Consider the following 15,726-nt stretch of genomic DNA (forward strand, 5'->3'; position numbering starts at 1 on the left):
AACAAAGCATAGCAGACGCAGCCCTCTTGATTTTTCCCGCACCAAAATCTGAACTTCAGCTGGTTTGTGATGCTTCCGATTACGCAATCGGGGCAGTTTTGGAGCAGCGTACACACGGAAATTGGCAGCCTCTAGGATTTTTTTCAAAGAAGCTGAGCAACACGGAGAAAAATTACTCGACGTACGACCGAGAGCTGCTCGCTATCTTCGAATCCATTAAATATTTCAAACACCTTGTTGACGGACGCATTTTTGTCATCAGAACGGATCACAAGCCGCTCGTGTACGCATTTCAGCAGCGACCAGAGAAAGCATCACCGAGACAGCTACGACATTTGGCTTAAATCTCCCAATTCTGCACGACTATTATGCATGTGAAAGGATCAGAGAATGCAGTCGCAGACGCTTTTTCAAGATTATGCTCTATAACAATGCCGACTGTCATCAAATTATCGCAAATTGAAAAGGAGCAAGCGTCAGATCCTGAACTGGTACATCTTTTAAAAGGAACCTCATCTTTTAAACTTCAAAGGGTTCGATTTGATGACAACATCTCACTCTACTGCGATGTTTCTACAGGAAGCGTTCGTCCTTATGTACCCAAATCTTTGCGCAATGCTGTGTTTTCGTTCATTCACGGTTTGTCTCATCCCAGTGGTCGGTCAACAGTTCGTCAAGTGCGCCAAAAGTTTGTATGGCCCTCGATGAATAAAAATGCCCTCGAATGGTGCAGAGTTTGTCTACCTTGTCAGCGCTCTAAGATCCACAAACACAACCACCTCTCACCAGAAAAGATCGACGTGCCAAACGGCAGATTAGACCACGTTCACCTCGACATTGTAGTTATGCCATTACAACAAAACTATCGGTACTGCCTGACTATGATTGATAGATTTACGCGATGGCCAGAAGCTGTACCTCTCTCAAATATTACTGCTGAGACAATAGCTAAGGCGTTCTGGACTCACTGGATATCTCGATTTGGTTCTCCGAAAACGATAGCTACGGACCAAGGAACACAATTTGAGTCAGCAGTTTTCAAACATCTTGCTAATCTGGCTGGAAGTAAACACATACACACGACGGCCTACCATCCTCAGTCAAACGGACTCATAGAGAGGTGGCACAGATCCTTTAAGTCATCTTTGATGTGCAACAGAGGTATTCCGTGGCCGGAGTTACTGCCAACAGTTTTGCTTGGACTTCGTACCTGTTTCAAGGAGGACATCAAATCTTCAGCCTCAGAAATGGTATACGGAACACCTATTCGACTGCCAAATGAGTTTTTTACCGACTTGGACGATCCGGTTGACCCCACCTCTTTTTTGAGCATCTTTCGAGAGCACATGCAACAAGTGCGACCGACATCAACAGCACATCATACCAAGCAGAAGATGTTCATATTGAAAGGGATCGATAAATGTACGCATGTATTTCTCCGCACTGACGCCGTAAAGCAGCCTCTGGAAGCCCCTTACACTGGTCCTCATGAGATTGGCAGACGCGAAAACGATCGTGTTTTCATTATTAGACTCAATGGGCATGAGACTGCATTGTCAGTTCATCGCCTCAAACCAGCATTTTTAGTAAAGGACGACCGCCAGTTGGATGCAGAAGAAGTTACCCCTAGACTGACCAGGACATATGAGAGAAGTCATAGAGTTAAATTTTCAAACGCATTCACTGGAGGGGGAGTACTGTGGCAACCTAATATGACAGCAGCGCCAACAGAAGCTTGCCAGCGGACTAAAAAGAACAATGTGGCAACTCTTGATAACTTGAGCGGCGAGAATCAGCGAGCGACACACGTGTGTTAATAATATTCATTATCTTTGTACTTCTAAATCTAAATAAACTTAAATGGCAAACATACTTCGCCATATGTACTAGGCAGAAAGCGACCTCTGTTGGCCTAAGGCCTTTTTGTATGAAAAACGGGTGTCTCAACTTACACGCTCAAAGTGTCTCAACTTACACAAAATGGGATGTTTCGGGAAAAAATTAATAACTTTTTTTCTGACTGTCACATTAAGTTGATTCTTTTTTAATTTGTTAACAGTTAATATACTAATGTTTTAAATCTCTTACCAAGTTAATTTAAGGACGTTATTAATTTTAAATGGAATTTTGAAAAAAGTAGACAAAAACTTTGATGAAAAATGGTACACGACTCTCACAGCTTTAATCTGGCTAGAGCATGGCTTATAATGTTTCCCCCATAAGTTTTGTCACTAAAAAGGACTACAACAAAAAAATAAAAACAATTTTTTTAGTGGATAAGTTTTGAGAAAATTGAGTGTCTCAACTTACAGACCGTCTTAACCTACAGACCTCTCCCTATTAATTGCCTTAAACAATACTCCATCAAAAGATATTCGCTATAGGGCTCCGCTGATTTAAGGCAAACTTTTGGCTTTTTCACCCCACTGTGAGTCAGCTCTAGCGTCAGACACATTACCTAACTACAGACCGTGATCCGCAGGTGCTGAAATGGAGCACGACGGTCAGGTAAACCTGACTCTTCATGGAATCGATACCGTGTCCAAGGTGCGCCTAAATGGTGAGCTACTTGGGGAGACGGACAATATGTTTGTCCGCTATTCGTTCATCATCGGCCACCTGCTTCTGCCCAGTCCCAATCAAAACATTTTGGAGATTGAGATTCTCTCACCTCTGCAGGAGGCCAGCAGACGCGCCCGAGAATTTGAAGACTTGGGCGTCAACACTGGGCCTATTAGCTGTCCAAGTGCTCGGGGCGATGTCGAGTGCCACCGGAATCTTTTACGCAAGATGCAAATGAGTTTCGGCGGGGAATGGAACCCAGCAGCACTTTCCTCGGGTATATGGAAAACAGTGGTAGTCGAGTATTACGCAGTGGCCGTATTGCGGGACATCGATGTGGCCATTAAGCGGAACGACACACACTGGACGATGGACTGCCGTGCCTTCCTTAGCACCCATGCGACAACGGACTTTTACGCCCAACTTGTTGTTCATGCCAAGTAATTATAACAAATTTATCTCGAATTTTGGTTGAATCACATGTACAATTTTTTATTATTCTAGTGAGCTTTTGGATGATCCCTATGTCGTCGAAAAGCGAAAGGTATCTTTCGGATCGCCAGTGCTAGAGTTTAAAGTTCACATACCCAAAGTAAAACCATTTTTTAATTTGCCGGTTACCTTAGTCTTAACTAATACCCATCTTTTATAGGATCGTGTTATTTTGTGGTGGCCTAACGGCTATGGTACGCAAAAGCTCTATCCAGTTCATTTTTCAGCTAAGTGCTTTATCAGTGAAATGGCTACTACCCTGAGCTCACGATCGGAGTCCCAAAAGCTATTAAAGATTGGCTTCCGCACTATAGATCTTGTGGAGGATAAAGACAGTAAGTAGTAGGGGAGAGTGGAGAAAGAATAGTTTCCGGCCATAGCGGTGGAGGTACACACAAAAAAAACTATCTAAAATCCACTATTTAATAGTGAGAACTGCCGCAACCCATACAAAATAGAAAATGCCCAAGAAAAAAATAGATTACCTATACAATAATAAATGACCTATTTTACCCGAAACAAGAAAGGAAGTTAACTTCGGCCACCCGAAGTTTATATACCCTTGCAGGTATGCCTACTTAAAATATTGTTTTTACATTGTCAAAAATCAAAACGCCTACTTTCTACAAAGAGTCAATAGTTTTTCTATTATTTTTTTGATTATTCCTATGGGAGCCACAATATATAGTGGTCCGATCCGGCTTGTTCCGACATATGTACTACCTGCAATAGAAAGAAGACTTTTGGGAAAGTTTCATCGAGATAGCTTTAAAACTGAGGGACTAGTTCGTATAGAAACGGACAGACGGACAGTCGGACAGACTGACAGACGGACAGACAGACATGCCTAGATGGACTCGGCTATTGATGCTGATCAAGAATATATATACTTTATATGGTCGGAAACGTCTCCTTCACTGCGTTGCAAACATCTGACTTTGGAGTTTGGAGTTTCCAAACATTTTTTATACCCTTGCAGACGGTAATATGATTTCTGTTTAGTTATCGGGATGAAACTTTCCCAAAAGTCTTCTTTCCATTGCAGGTAGTTATATGTCGGAACCGACCGGATCGGACAACTATATCATATAGCTGCCATAGAAACGATCAAATTAACTTTGCTGTTTTTGGAAATAAATGCAAATAACTATAGAAATAGCAATTATGTTAGTTTTTAAAACAATATTAAAAGTTTCGTACAAAGTGAACGACTATATCCTACAATTCTCAAAAAGAAGTGCAAAGGAAAGAATTTACTCTACATTTGTGTAACGCAACTTTCGTTTTAAAGTCGCTAAAGTCCACTTAAGTTAGTGAATTACAAAGCTAAGTATTTCTACTCTATTTTGATAATAATTTAAGGCCAGAAAAGTCCTTACTTCCTTAGCCCAAGTGCAAACGATAGGAGTGTGTGAAATTTGAGGTTATGGTCTAAAAAATTAAATTACAGAAAAAGTGGCAATAAGTGGCGATTCTGACCATATACATTTCAACAACAATTAAATAATCTACAAATCCTCACTTTGTTGCTCCATTTGAAATTTATTTTTCTTACGAAAACGTACTTGTTAGACCACTCCCTTTAACACTCATTTATAAGAAAAAAAGTCTGATTCTTGTCGTCTAACGACACTACTACTTAGTAAATAGCATAATCCTTTAAATCCAATCCAAAAAGTTTACTTAAATTGCTTAAAAACTCAAATTTAAAGCACTTTAAAACTGCAAACAAAAAGTCGAAATACAGCAGCCCGATAATTGGGTTTCGCTGATTTAACAGCTTCTAACTTAACAGTGGCGACCTCTATCGGATATAAACGTAACATTGTTAAATGGTCTTAACACATTTTCAAACAACATTTTTTGTTTTAACGACTTTTAAAAAATGAGTTTTGGCCAACCAAGGTGGTCAAATGCCCCATAGTGCATAGGATGGAGCGGAAAAGAAAACGTTAAAAAAATTCTAGCTTCGGTGTTTTTTGAAATATTACCTTCTACTTTTGGGGATGTTATTTTTTAAATATTTCTGAATTTCGAATTAAATATTTATAAAATCGGACTACTATATCATATAGCTGCCATAGGAACGATCGGAAAATGAATGGAAAAGTAATAGGAAATAAATTCTAGCTTCTTTGGTTTTTATTGTATTACACTAGTTTACAAAATAATATTCTTGGAGAGTTCCAAAGCAATTGATGGCAAATTCTGTTAGTGTTCGACCCCCAAATCACGAAAATACCACTAATTTTTTTTTCGATGGCACAGTTTTTTTTTAAAGATTTTTTAAAGTTCAAAATGTTAAATATCGGACTTTTTTCGAATTTCTTCCTATATCTCGGCAAATATCCACCCAATTGGGCCAGTTTTTGTTTCATTATAAAGTCAATAGATCAGAGCTTAACTTTGCCATACAGATCAATATGATTGGATAAGTAATGGCAGCGCAGCAGCTCGACAAAGATGAAAAATGTGTTTTTTGGTCCTCTGTAGGTCGGCTGTATGTATTGTAAAAACTCGAAATAAATCCGTTGAAAAATTATAATGGGTACAAACTTAAAGTTTACATCCCACCGGACAAAACAAGCCGAGTGTGGCCCAAATTCATAAAAAATTGGATTTATGGTGGATTTTTAAAGTTCGTATTTTTCAACTTTTTTCGGTTGACAAAGTTAAAATTTTAGTTTTATCCTAGGCGGCGACATGTAAACAAAAATGGGTGGTGATGGCAGCCGGGTCAAAAAATAGCAAAATCAAATATTTAAAAGCTAGAAAATTATAAAAATGAATTTAATTTTTAAAAATTCCTTAAAAAATATAAAATTGCTTGCGTTATGACTGTGAGTATTTTTAATAAGTAATATCCATTTGAATAAATCATTCTTATGAAATAACCATACTTTCATAAAAAGCATGCTTTTTTTAATAACATACCGTTTGCCTTCGCTCCATTTAAGAAATGTCAAGCGGCAATTTTCGCAAATTCTCCTCGGTGTCAAAGCCTCTTCAAGATTTGGTTTAATGCGAAAGTAGAGAAAATATCGATCTTGTACCTCACTGTCAAAGGGTCGAAATGTATTGCTCATAATAAATTTACCACACACATTGCAAAAAGTGTCTGGACCATTTAAGCAATTTTGTTCCTTAATTTTATTCATTGTCACACACAATCACAAGCACAATCCTCTTTTTTTATTCGTAGTCTTATTTTCGTTTTTTGATACTGCAGTACTTATTAAAAAAAGCATGCTTTTTTTGAAAGTATGGTTATTTCATAAGAATGATTTATTCAAATGGATATTAATTATTAAAAATACTCACTCATAACGCAAGCAATTTTATATTTTTTAAGAAACTTTTAAAAATTAAATTCATTTTTATAATTTTCTAGCTTTTAAATATCTGGTTTAGCTATTTTTTGACCCGGCTGCCATCACCACTCATTTTTGTTTACATGTCGCCGCCTAGGATAAAACTAAAATTTGAACTTTGTCAACCGAAAAAAGTTGAAAAATCCGAACTCTAAAAATCCACCATAAATCCAATTTTTTATAAATTTGGGCCATACTCGGCTTGTTTTGTCCGGTGGGATGTAAACTTTAAGTTTGTACCCATTATAATTTTTCAACGGATTTATTTCGAGTTTTTACGATACATACAGCCGACCTACAGAGGTCCAAAAAACACATTTTTCATCTTTGTCGAGCTGCTGCGCTGCCATTACTTATCCAATCATATTGATCTGTATGACAAAGTTAAGCTCTGATCTATTCACTTTATAATGAAACAAAAACTGGCCCAATTGGGTGGATATTTGCCGAGATATAGGAAGAAATTCGAAAAAAGTCCAATATTTAACATTTTGAACTTTAAAAAATCTTTAAAAAAACTGTGCCATCGAAAAAAAAATTAGTGGTATTTTCGTGATTTGGGGGTCGAACACTAAAGAATTTGCCATCAATTGCCTTGGAGGAGTTTGGCTGTAAACTAGTGTTATCTTCTACTCTAGGATGTGACTCTTTTTAAATATTTCCGAATTTCAATTTTAATTTGATCAAAATCGGATGACTATATCATATAGCTGCCATAGGAACGATCGGAAAATTAATGAGAAATATTAAAAAATTGATTATTTTTGCGATTTGTTAATTAATAGGAATGAAGCTAGCTTCCTTTCTTGTTTTTTAGGTGAAATCGAATTATTTTTATTATTTCCAATATAACTCCTAACAAAAATACTGAAACCACTAATAGCAAGGTTAGTATTAATTTAGCACATAGACCAAACCTGTGATAACCATGTTCTTGCATTTTTTTTTTTACTTATTGTATTTTGCATAAATAAATTAATTACAAAGATCACGGTCAAAAATGTGCAAACCCAGCGTTCTTGCCTTCGTATGCAGCAGCTGACTTTGCATTGCACTGTTAAATATTAAATTTTAAGTATAAGGCATAACAGTTTGATTTTTTGTTATTACTTTCTAATTAATTTTTTTCCAATTGGAACACTTTTAAAAAATGACTATATGCCAGTAAAAGTGGATCTAAAGTTTAGATTCTAAACCAGGGGTGCTCAAAACTGCCTTATGGCAGTGCAGTTACAAACACAATTAAAGGAAAAACACACGCACGCGAGTAACAAGTCACACACAGTCAAGAAAAAGACAACAACACTTTGCATTGTGAGTTGAAGAGAAAACAAGAGAGAACGCTATAGTCGGGTTGTTGTCCCGACTATCTAATACCCGTCACTCAGCTAAAGGGAGTGCGAACGCTGTGTCGGGTTGGTGTCCCGACTAATAATCGTAACTCAGCTAAAAGGAGTGCGAGGGAGATAGATATATAATTTTTGATTGCGTATAACTTTTTAATGAATGGTCCGATTTGAAAAATGTCTTCTACATTTCGATAGGTATAAATAAACACAACAAAATTGCACTTATACTTCTCGGAAATCTTTAAAGATGTGGGCGCAGGACCCATTTTAAAATCGTTAGTGGGCGATTGTGGGCGTTAGAGGGGGCGTGGCGCTCGGCTAAAATAAACTTGCGCTGCGTAGGAAGCCAAAGAATATGTGTGGGAAATCTCAAGCTTATAGCTTTTGTAGTTTCTGAGATCTCAGCGTTCATACAGACGGACAGACGGAGAGACGGACAGACAGACATGGCTAGATCGACTCGGCTAGTGACCCTGATCAAGAATATATATACTATATATGGGGTCGGAAACGCTTCCTTCTAGCTGTTACATACTTTTGCACGAATCTAATATACCCTTTTACTCTACGAGTAACGGGTATAAATAGGGCGATTTATTAAACTATAGTTATTAAACTATCTGCATTGCTCAATTTTGCCAACCAAAATTTGTATGTGTACTTATAAGTCAATTGTAAATGTAAAAGCTGCCAGGAGTCATTGCTCAACTTGCTTGTATCTCATTGAAATTAGGTATTGGCAGGACCTTTTTTTTCCGGGTCAACGGACACCCGATCTTCATGAAGGGAGCGAATTATGTGCCTGCCCACACACTGCCAGAGTTATCAGCTGATGCGGATGCGGGTAAGTATGTTCTAAGTACTTGCACGAATATATTTGCTCATTGGATTAAATACTTTAAAGTGGAATATTTGCTTAAGACTGCACATGACGCCAAAATGAACATGATTCGCGTTTGGGGAGGCGGTCTTTACGAGTCAGAGAATTTCTACAACTTTGCGGACTTTTATGGCCTGTTGGTGTGGCAGGATATGCCGTTTTCCCATGCCGCTTACCCTCGGTCGGGGGATTTTGAAGCCTCTGTGCGCGTGGAGACGGTACAAAATGCTCAGCGTGTTTCCTACCATCCCAGTTTAGCATTAATCGTGACCAATAACGAAATTGAGCTTTTTCTGGTAAATAACAAATCTGACTTCGGGGAAAACGAAACACAGGTGGAGAGCGAATACAAAGCTTTGTTTATTGACACTATATTTGAAGAGTTGAAGGTTATTTCTCGAAGCGATTTCAGTCCTCGCCCTGGCCCCATGATCTCCACGCCTTCGCTGGGCATCGCCGAATCCCTCCAGGATCACATTAACAATCCACAAAGCCCAAACTACGGAGATGGTGAGTATGAAACTCATAATTGAATAAAATAAAACGCCATAGTCGGGTGCCCCGACTATCAGAGTGCGATGGAGATATAAAACTTTGATCGCACAGTACTTTTTAACAAATACTATATGGGAGGGAAAAAGTCTATTTTTTTGCACAAACTATACTTTTAAAGAAAGGTATTTTAAAATGCTATACATGTAATTTGTGTAAATGTAATATTTTAAAAGTTATGCACAAAACAACATCTAAAATTTTTTTTTTGAATCTTGTTTTTTTTTTCAAAAACGGCTCTAACGATTTTTTAAATTATAATCTGAATAGCCCTTGAGATTCCTTAAATTTTGGTATATATCATGTTACTGTAAAAAATCGTTTAAAAGTTATTCAGAAATGAAAATAGCCACTTTTGCCAGCTCGAACAACTATCGCTCCCTGAGTATTGAATTTTGTAAATTTTAGGTATTTAGTCGCATCTAAAATCATTTTTCGTCACAAAAGTTGATATCAGGACTTTTTTTTCGTTGAAGGTGCGATCGTCACTAGTTTTTTACCTCGTTAAGAGTGAGCAGATGAGCTAAAATATAAGCTTTTAATACCGGGATAGAAGTTGAAATGCAAATTAAATGATACAGGATGTTATAATTCCCTGCAGGAAAAATGCGAACTAGTCTGAAAAACAACTAGTTATACAACTGATATAAAGCAACCGGAATTTGTCTGAATGCATTTGGACTACACAGGGTCTAAGAAATTTGTGCTAGTCGAAAAAATGATTAATACAAAACTAGTAAAAAAGAAACTTGTCTTAGGGCCGGTTTCTCGAGTCCCTGTCAAAGTCCCTGATAGCTACCTGTTCGAAAAACTTAAATACCAGATAAACTGTTCGTAAAAGCAAATCCGCTTTCTCGACTACTTCAATTTATCTGAACGAGAAACAATTACAGAGTGCTGTTAACGCACAGAATTGTGCTGTGAAGCGCAAAAAATGGCATGCTTCGATTATTTCATCAGCTGTTTGGGTATAATTTAAAGGAAAAGTCAGCTGTGATTTTGTTTCTTCTTCATAGTTGGCTTTGGGAAATCAGCTGTCAATCTATCGAGCAAAACGCTTAACAGGGACTTCGAGTCCCTGTCAAAGTTAGCTCTCACATTTATGCTCGAGAAAGCCAAAATGCCTTAGCAGGGACTTTATCTGTTCGAGAATTGTTAGCCGGCACTCGAGAAACCGGCCCTTAGACTAGTACCCTTCTGACAAAAAAAGCCTTAAAAATATTTAACTGGTAGAACAAATACATGTTACGGCCTAGTTAAAAGGCAACTGGAATTTAACTAGTTGCAAATGAAACACATATGATCCAAAAATATAGCCTAGAGTGTAAATGTCTTGGGAAATTTAGCACTAAATAAATCAAACACTTGAGGTCCTCGGTTCAATCCCCAGTCTCTGTACATTTTTTTTTTTTTGTTTGCTTGGTGATGCTTTAAACTTTGTTTAATCTGTCCGAGGCAATATATATGTGAAAAATCACTGTTAATGAATTATGTCACACTTAAATTCATAAACCTTGTTAGGGCATTACAAAATGTGATGCGTGTATGGCTCAATCAGTTAGTGTGTCTACAAATCCAAAGGTCCCGGGTTCAAGTCCTAGGGCGACTTGCCTCAAAAAAAGTAAGTTTGTTTTAATTCCATTTAATTATCATTTACTATCACTATGGACGGCAGTCCATGTAGTGACGAAGCGCACCAGGAGAGTGTGCGAAGGCGATCACTATGGACGACAGTCCATGTAGTGACGAAGCGCAGCAGGAGAGTGTGCGAAGGCGACTACTATATATACACGAAGAAATGAAAATCTACTGTGATGGTCCGATCATAATGAATGATACACCTATCAAAAGGTATTGCAAAAACTAACAGGATTGCATACCAAGACTCTAAGAAAATCAATTGGCTTGGGAGAGAGAGCGGTGAAAGTGAAAAAGTGAAAATTTCTTAATTTGGAGCTGTTGGGGCCGGTGGAGATAAATGCCCCCTCGCAATATTTTAATTGTATTCCTTTTGAAAATACCCGTCGAATGAGGGGTCATTTGTCAAAATCCGACGCTCCGTTCAAAAGTTATAGCCAAAATAAGATTTTCTTCGTCTTCCCAAAATGAAAATTTAATTCTGTTTGTCAGTTTGTTAGTTTGTCAGTTTGTCAGTTTGTCCAAAACATGTTTTTTAAGTTTTGAAAATTTGACATGACGTTCATCACATCGATATAAAAAACTTTTGTTTTACCACTTTTGGAAAAACTCGCTAGTTTAGCGGGAAAACAGCTATAAGTAGCTAAAATTCGGAGAGCCGTAACTTCTATACTACTAAAGCTACAGGCTTGTGCTGCATCTCGTTTGAAAGGTATTTTTAAATGCTATAAACGCCTTCTATATGCAATTTGTGTAAATGTAATAGGTAAAAAGATATGAACAAAAGACAATTTTTTAAAACTTTTTTTTAAGCTTTTTTTTGTTTTTCTCAAAAACGGCTCTAACGATTTTCTTTAAAACTTTAAACTGTATAGCCCTTGAGATTCCTTAAATTTTGGTATATAACACATTTCTGTAAAAAGTCACGTTTAAAAGTTATTTTTATTCGAAAATAGCCACTTTTGCCAGCTCGAACAATTAACGCTCCCTGAGTATTGAATTTTGTGGGAGGGTATCCGAACTGTATTTTAGGGTCATGGAATCAGTAAATTTGCACTTAAGAGTTCCATATAGGAATCTTTTGTTCTACGACTTTTGGAAAAAGCCGCTACTTTAGCGGGAAAAAGCTAAAAATAGGTAAATTTCGTTAGTTTGTAAGTTCTACACTACTAAAGGTACCGACATGTGCTATACATCGTTTAAAAGGTATTTTGAAATACTTAAACGCCTTTTTAACTTAATTTGTTTAAATACAATGGCTTACAAATTATGATTGACCAATTTAAATTTAAATGTATGTATATATTAGCTCCTATGAGAGCAAATGTAAACAAACAAAAACTTCTAATATCAAATAAAAACACCTCTTAACGAGGTAAAAAACTAGTGACGATCGCACCTTCAACATACAAAAGTTCTGATATCAACATTTGTGACGAAAAATTATTACACTCGTCATCACTATGGACGGCAGTCCATGTAGTGACGAAGCACACCAGGAGAGTGTGCGAAGGCGACTACTATATATACACGAAGAAATGAAAATCTACTGTGATGGTCCGATCATAATGAATGATACACCTATCAAAAGGTATTGCAAAAACTAACAGGATTGCATACCAAGACTCTAAGAAAATCAATTGGCTTGAGAGAGAGAGCGGTGAAAGTGAAAAAGTGAAAATTTCTTAATTTGGAGCTGTTGGGGCCGGTGGGGATAAATGCCCCCTCGCAATGTTTTAATTGTATTCCTTTTGAAAATACCCGTCGAATGAGGGGTCACTTGTCAAAATCCGACGCTCCGTTCAAAAGTTATAGCCAAAATAAGATTTTCTTCGTCTTCCCAAAATGAAAATTTAATTCTGTTTGTCAGTTTGTTAGTTTGTCAGTTTGTCAGTTTGTCAGTTTGTCAGTTTGTCAGTTTGTCCAAAACATGTTTTTTAAGTTTTGAATATTTGACATGACGTTCATCACATCGATATAAAAAACTTTTGTTTTACCACTTTTGGAAAAACTCGCTAGTTTAGCGGGAAAACAGCTATAAGTAGCTAAAATTCGGAAAGCCGTAACTTCTATACTACTAAAGCTACAGGCTTGTGCTGCATCTCGTTTGAAAGGTATTTTTAAATGCTATAAACGCCTTCTATGCAATTTATGTAAATGTAATAGGTAAAAAGATATGAACAAAAGACAATTTTTTAAAACTTTTTTTTAAGCTTTTTTTTGTTTTTCTCAAAAACGGCTCTAACGATTTTCTTTAAAACTTTAAACTGTATAGCCCTTGAGATTCCTTAAATTTTGGTATATAACACATTTCTGTAAAAAGTCACGTTTAAAAGTTATTTTTATTCGAAAATAGCCACTTTTGCCAGCTCGAACAATTAACGCTCCCTGAGTATTGAATTTTGTGGGAGGGTATCCGAACTGTATTTTAGGGTCATGGAATCAGTAAATTTGCACTTAAGAGTTCCATATAGGAATCTTTTGTTCTACGACTTTTGGAAAAAGCCGTTACTTTAGCGGGAAAAAGCTAAAAATAGGTAAATTTCGTTAGTTTGTAAGTTCTACACTACTAAAGGTACCGACATGTGCTATACATCGTTTAAAAGGTATTTTGAAATACTTAAACGCCTTTTTAACTTAATTTGTTTAAATACAATGGCTTACAAATTATGATTGACCAATTTAAATTTAAATGTATGTATATATTAGCTCCTATGAGAGCAAATGTAAACAAACAAAAACTTCTGATATCAAATAAAAACACCTCTTAACGAGGTAAAAAACTAGTGACGATCGCACCTTCAACATACAAAAGTTCTGATATCAACATTTGTGACGAAAAATTATTACAGTCGTCATTAAATAGACTTTCTAATATTTTCTCATTCGGCACGCTGCAATAGAAAATGCCTGTGAAGGGAAAAAGACTGGAATAGTTTGCTAGGGCGGGCCGAATGAGAAAATATTAGAAAGTCTATTTAATGACGAGTATAATAATTTTTCGTCACAAATGTTGATATCAGAACTTTTGTTTGTTGAAGGTGCGATCGTCACTAGTTTTTTACCTCGTTAAGAGGTGTTTTTATTTGATACCCTTTTACTCTACGAGTAACGGGTATAACTATACAGAATGAAATGAAATCATGAATTAATAAGAGAAAAAAATCGTAAGTAACGTAAATAATGCCAAAGGATTCTCTATTTTAGCCGATGAGTCGACTGATAGTTCAAGTGTGGAACAGTTTTCCCTTTGCGTACGATATTTGGACTTGAATCTTAATATATGTGAAGATTTTCTCGGGTTTGTAGCAGTAACTGACGTTCCTGAAAAAGGCTTGGCAGACACTATCACACTATATAAATAACGTTGGCTTAAACTGCTCAATTTTGTACGGTCAAGCTTTTTTCCACTGGCCTAAAAGACAAGCCGTCTTAAAACAAAAAATTTCCAAAATGTCTAATACAAGTGAGAGAAAATAAGATAAATTAAAGTCAATTTGCCCTACGAGGTAGGCTCAGTCAAGCCATCAAGCAGTTGCAACATATGTGGAGCTACAACCTGCTGTCATCGAGGCTTCGGAAAGACCGAGATACTTCTCAAAAGGCATTGCAACTCTCAACAGCTATTTATTCATTTGAGTTCCAAATCGCTTGGCACATTATTGAATCTGTTAATTCCGTTGTGCTGCCTTTAAGTCGAGAACTGCAATTGAAGAACTTGGACTTAGCTGAAGCTGTTAAGCTATAGCTGATGATGCTTTCAATGATTTTTGTCAAAAAAGCAGTTACCGTAAATGTTATGAGTTGTATGTTAAAAATCACATTTTAAGAGTTATTTTCGGACTCGTAAAGTACAACTCAAAGAATAACTGTTGTTTTTTGAGTTTTATAATAAAAGTTGACAAATAACAGTTATTCGTCGTGATCAAAAATAAAACTCAAACTTGATTTATTGCGATTTTGTGGGTAAAACAAATTTAAAAAAATATAGTTATTTAATATGCACGGTTGGCTTTTTTTTAAAGATTTTTAGTAAGTTATATAAAACACAGTTAGCATGTTTTTTTTAATTATTTAATTTTTCTTTAAATTTCAAAGGAATAACTGTTATACATAAAGATCAACAAATAACAGTTATTTTTTCAGTTTTATTATAAAAATCAAAATAATAAAAATCATTACGGATTTGTAAACTACAATGGCTAACAAAAATAATGGAGTATTTTATAAAATTTTATGACTCTTCTAAGGGCCGGTTTCTCGAGTGCCGGCTAACATTTCTCGAACAGATAAAGTCCCTGCTAAGGCATTTTGGCTTTCTCGAGCATCAATGTGAGAGCTAACTTTGACAGGGACTCGGAGTCCCTGTTAAGCGTTTTCGACTCGATAGAATGACAGCTGATTTCCCAAAGCCAACTATGAAGAAGAAACGAAATCACAGCTGACTTTTCCTTTAAATTATACCCAAACAGCTGATGAAATAATCAAAGCATGCCATTTTTTGCGCTCTACAGCACAATTCTGTGCGTTAACAGCACTCTGTAATTGTTTCTCGTTCAGATAAATTAAAGCAGTCGAGAAAGCGGATTTGCTTTTACGAACAGTTTATCTGGTATTTAAGTTTTTCGAACAGGTAGCTATCAGGGACTTTGACAGGGACTCGAGAAACCGGCCCTAAGGGCCGGTTTCTCGAGTGCCGGCTAACATTTCTCGAACAGATAAAGTCCCTGCTAAGGCAAACTAGAGCTGCTATTTTTTAGGTGTGAAAGAAGTTTTGTCTTAAATAGAGGTGCGCTCCTAGTTTCTTTTATGTAATTGGGAAGTTCATTCCACGTTCTAATAGCATTAACAAATAATTGTCTATTTGAGAGCAGAAACCTGT

At 36.6% G+C, this 15,726-nt stretch overlaps 1 protein-coding gene and 1 long non-coding RNA gene across 5 annotated transcripts in view; both read left to right on the forward strand.

Moving 5' to 3' along the window:
* LOC108062424 (beta-mannosidase-like) overlaps positions 1-15,726 on the forward strand; it is a 90,523-nt gene that overhangs the window by 10,222 nt on the left and 64,575 nt on the right. For 2 of the 4 annotated variants that reach the window (XM_044394689.2, XM_044394691.2), the window contains 5 exons: positions 2,483-3,002; positions 3,067-3,154; positions 3,215-3,389; positions 8,508-8,618; positions 8,679-9,164. In XM_044394689.2, the coding sequence (XP_044250624.1) occupies positions 2,483-3,002; positions 3,067-3,154; positions 3,215-3,389; positions 8,508-8,618; positions 8,679-9,164 (1,380 nt within the window). The remainder of the gene's footprint in view (positions 1-2,482; positions 3,003-3,066; positions 3,155-3,214; positions 3,390-8,507; positions 8,619-8,678; positions 9,165-15,726) is intronic. The other 2 variants (XM_044394690.2, XM_044394694.2) reach the window with 2 other exon arrangements.
* The window catches only part of LOC138913511 (uncharacterized), a 48,867-nt gene continuing 43,913 nt past the window's right edge, over positions 10,773-15,726 (forward strand). Inside the window, exon 1 of the long non-coding RNA XR_011419279.1 lies at positions 10,773-10,827. This is a non-coding gene — a long non-coding RNA (uncharacterized lncRNA). The remainder of the gene's footprint in view (positions 10,828-15,726) is intronic.

The sequence above is a fragment of the Drosophila takahashii genome, chromosome 3R (genome assembly GCF_030179915.1).
Source record: "Drosophila takahashii strain IR98-3 E-12201 chromosome 3R, DtakHiC1v2, whole genome shotgun sequence".
In the NCBI taxonomy this organism is placed as follows: domain Eukaryota; kingdom Metazoa; phylum Arthropoda; class Insecta; order Diptera; family Drosophilidae; genus Drosophila; species Drosophila takahashii.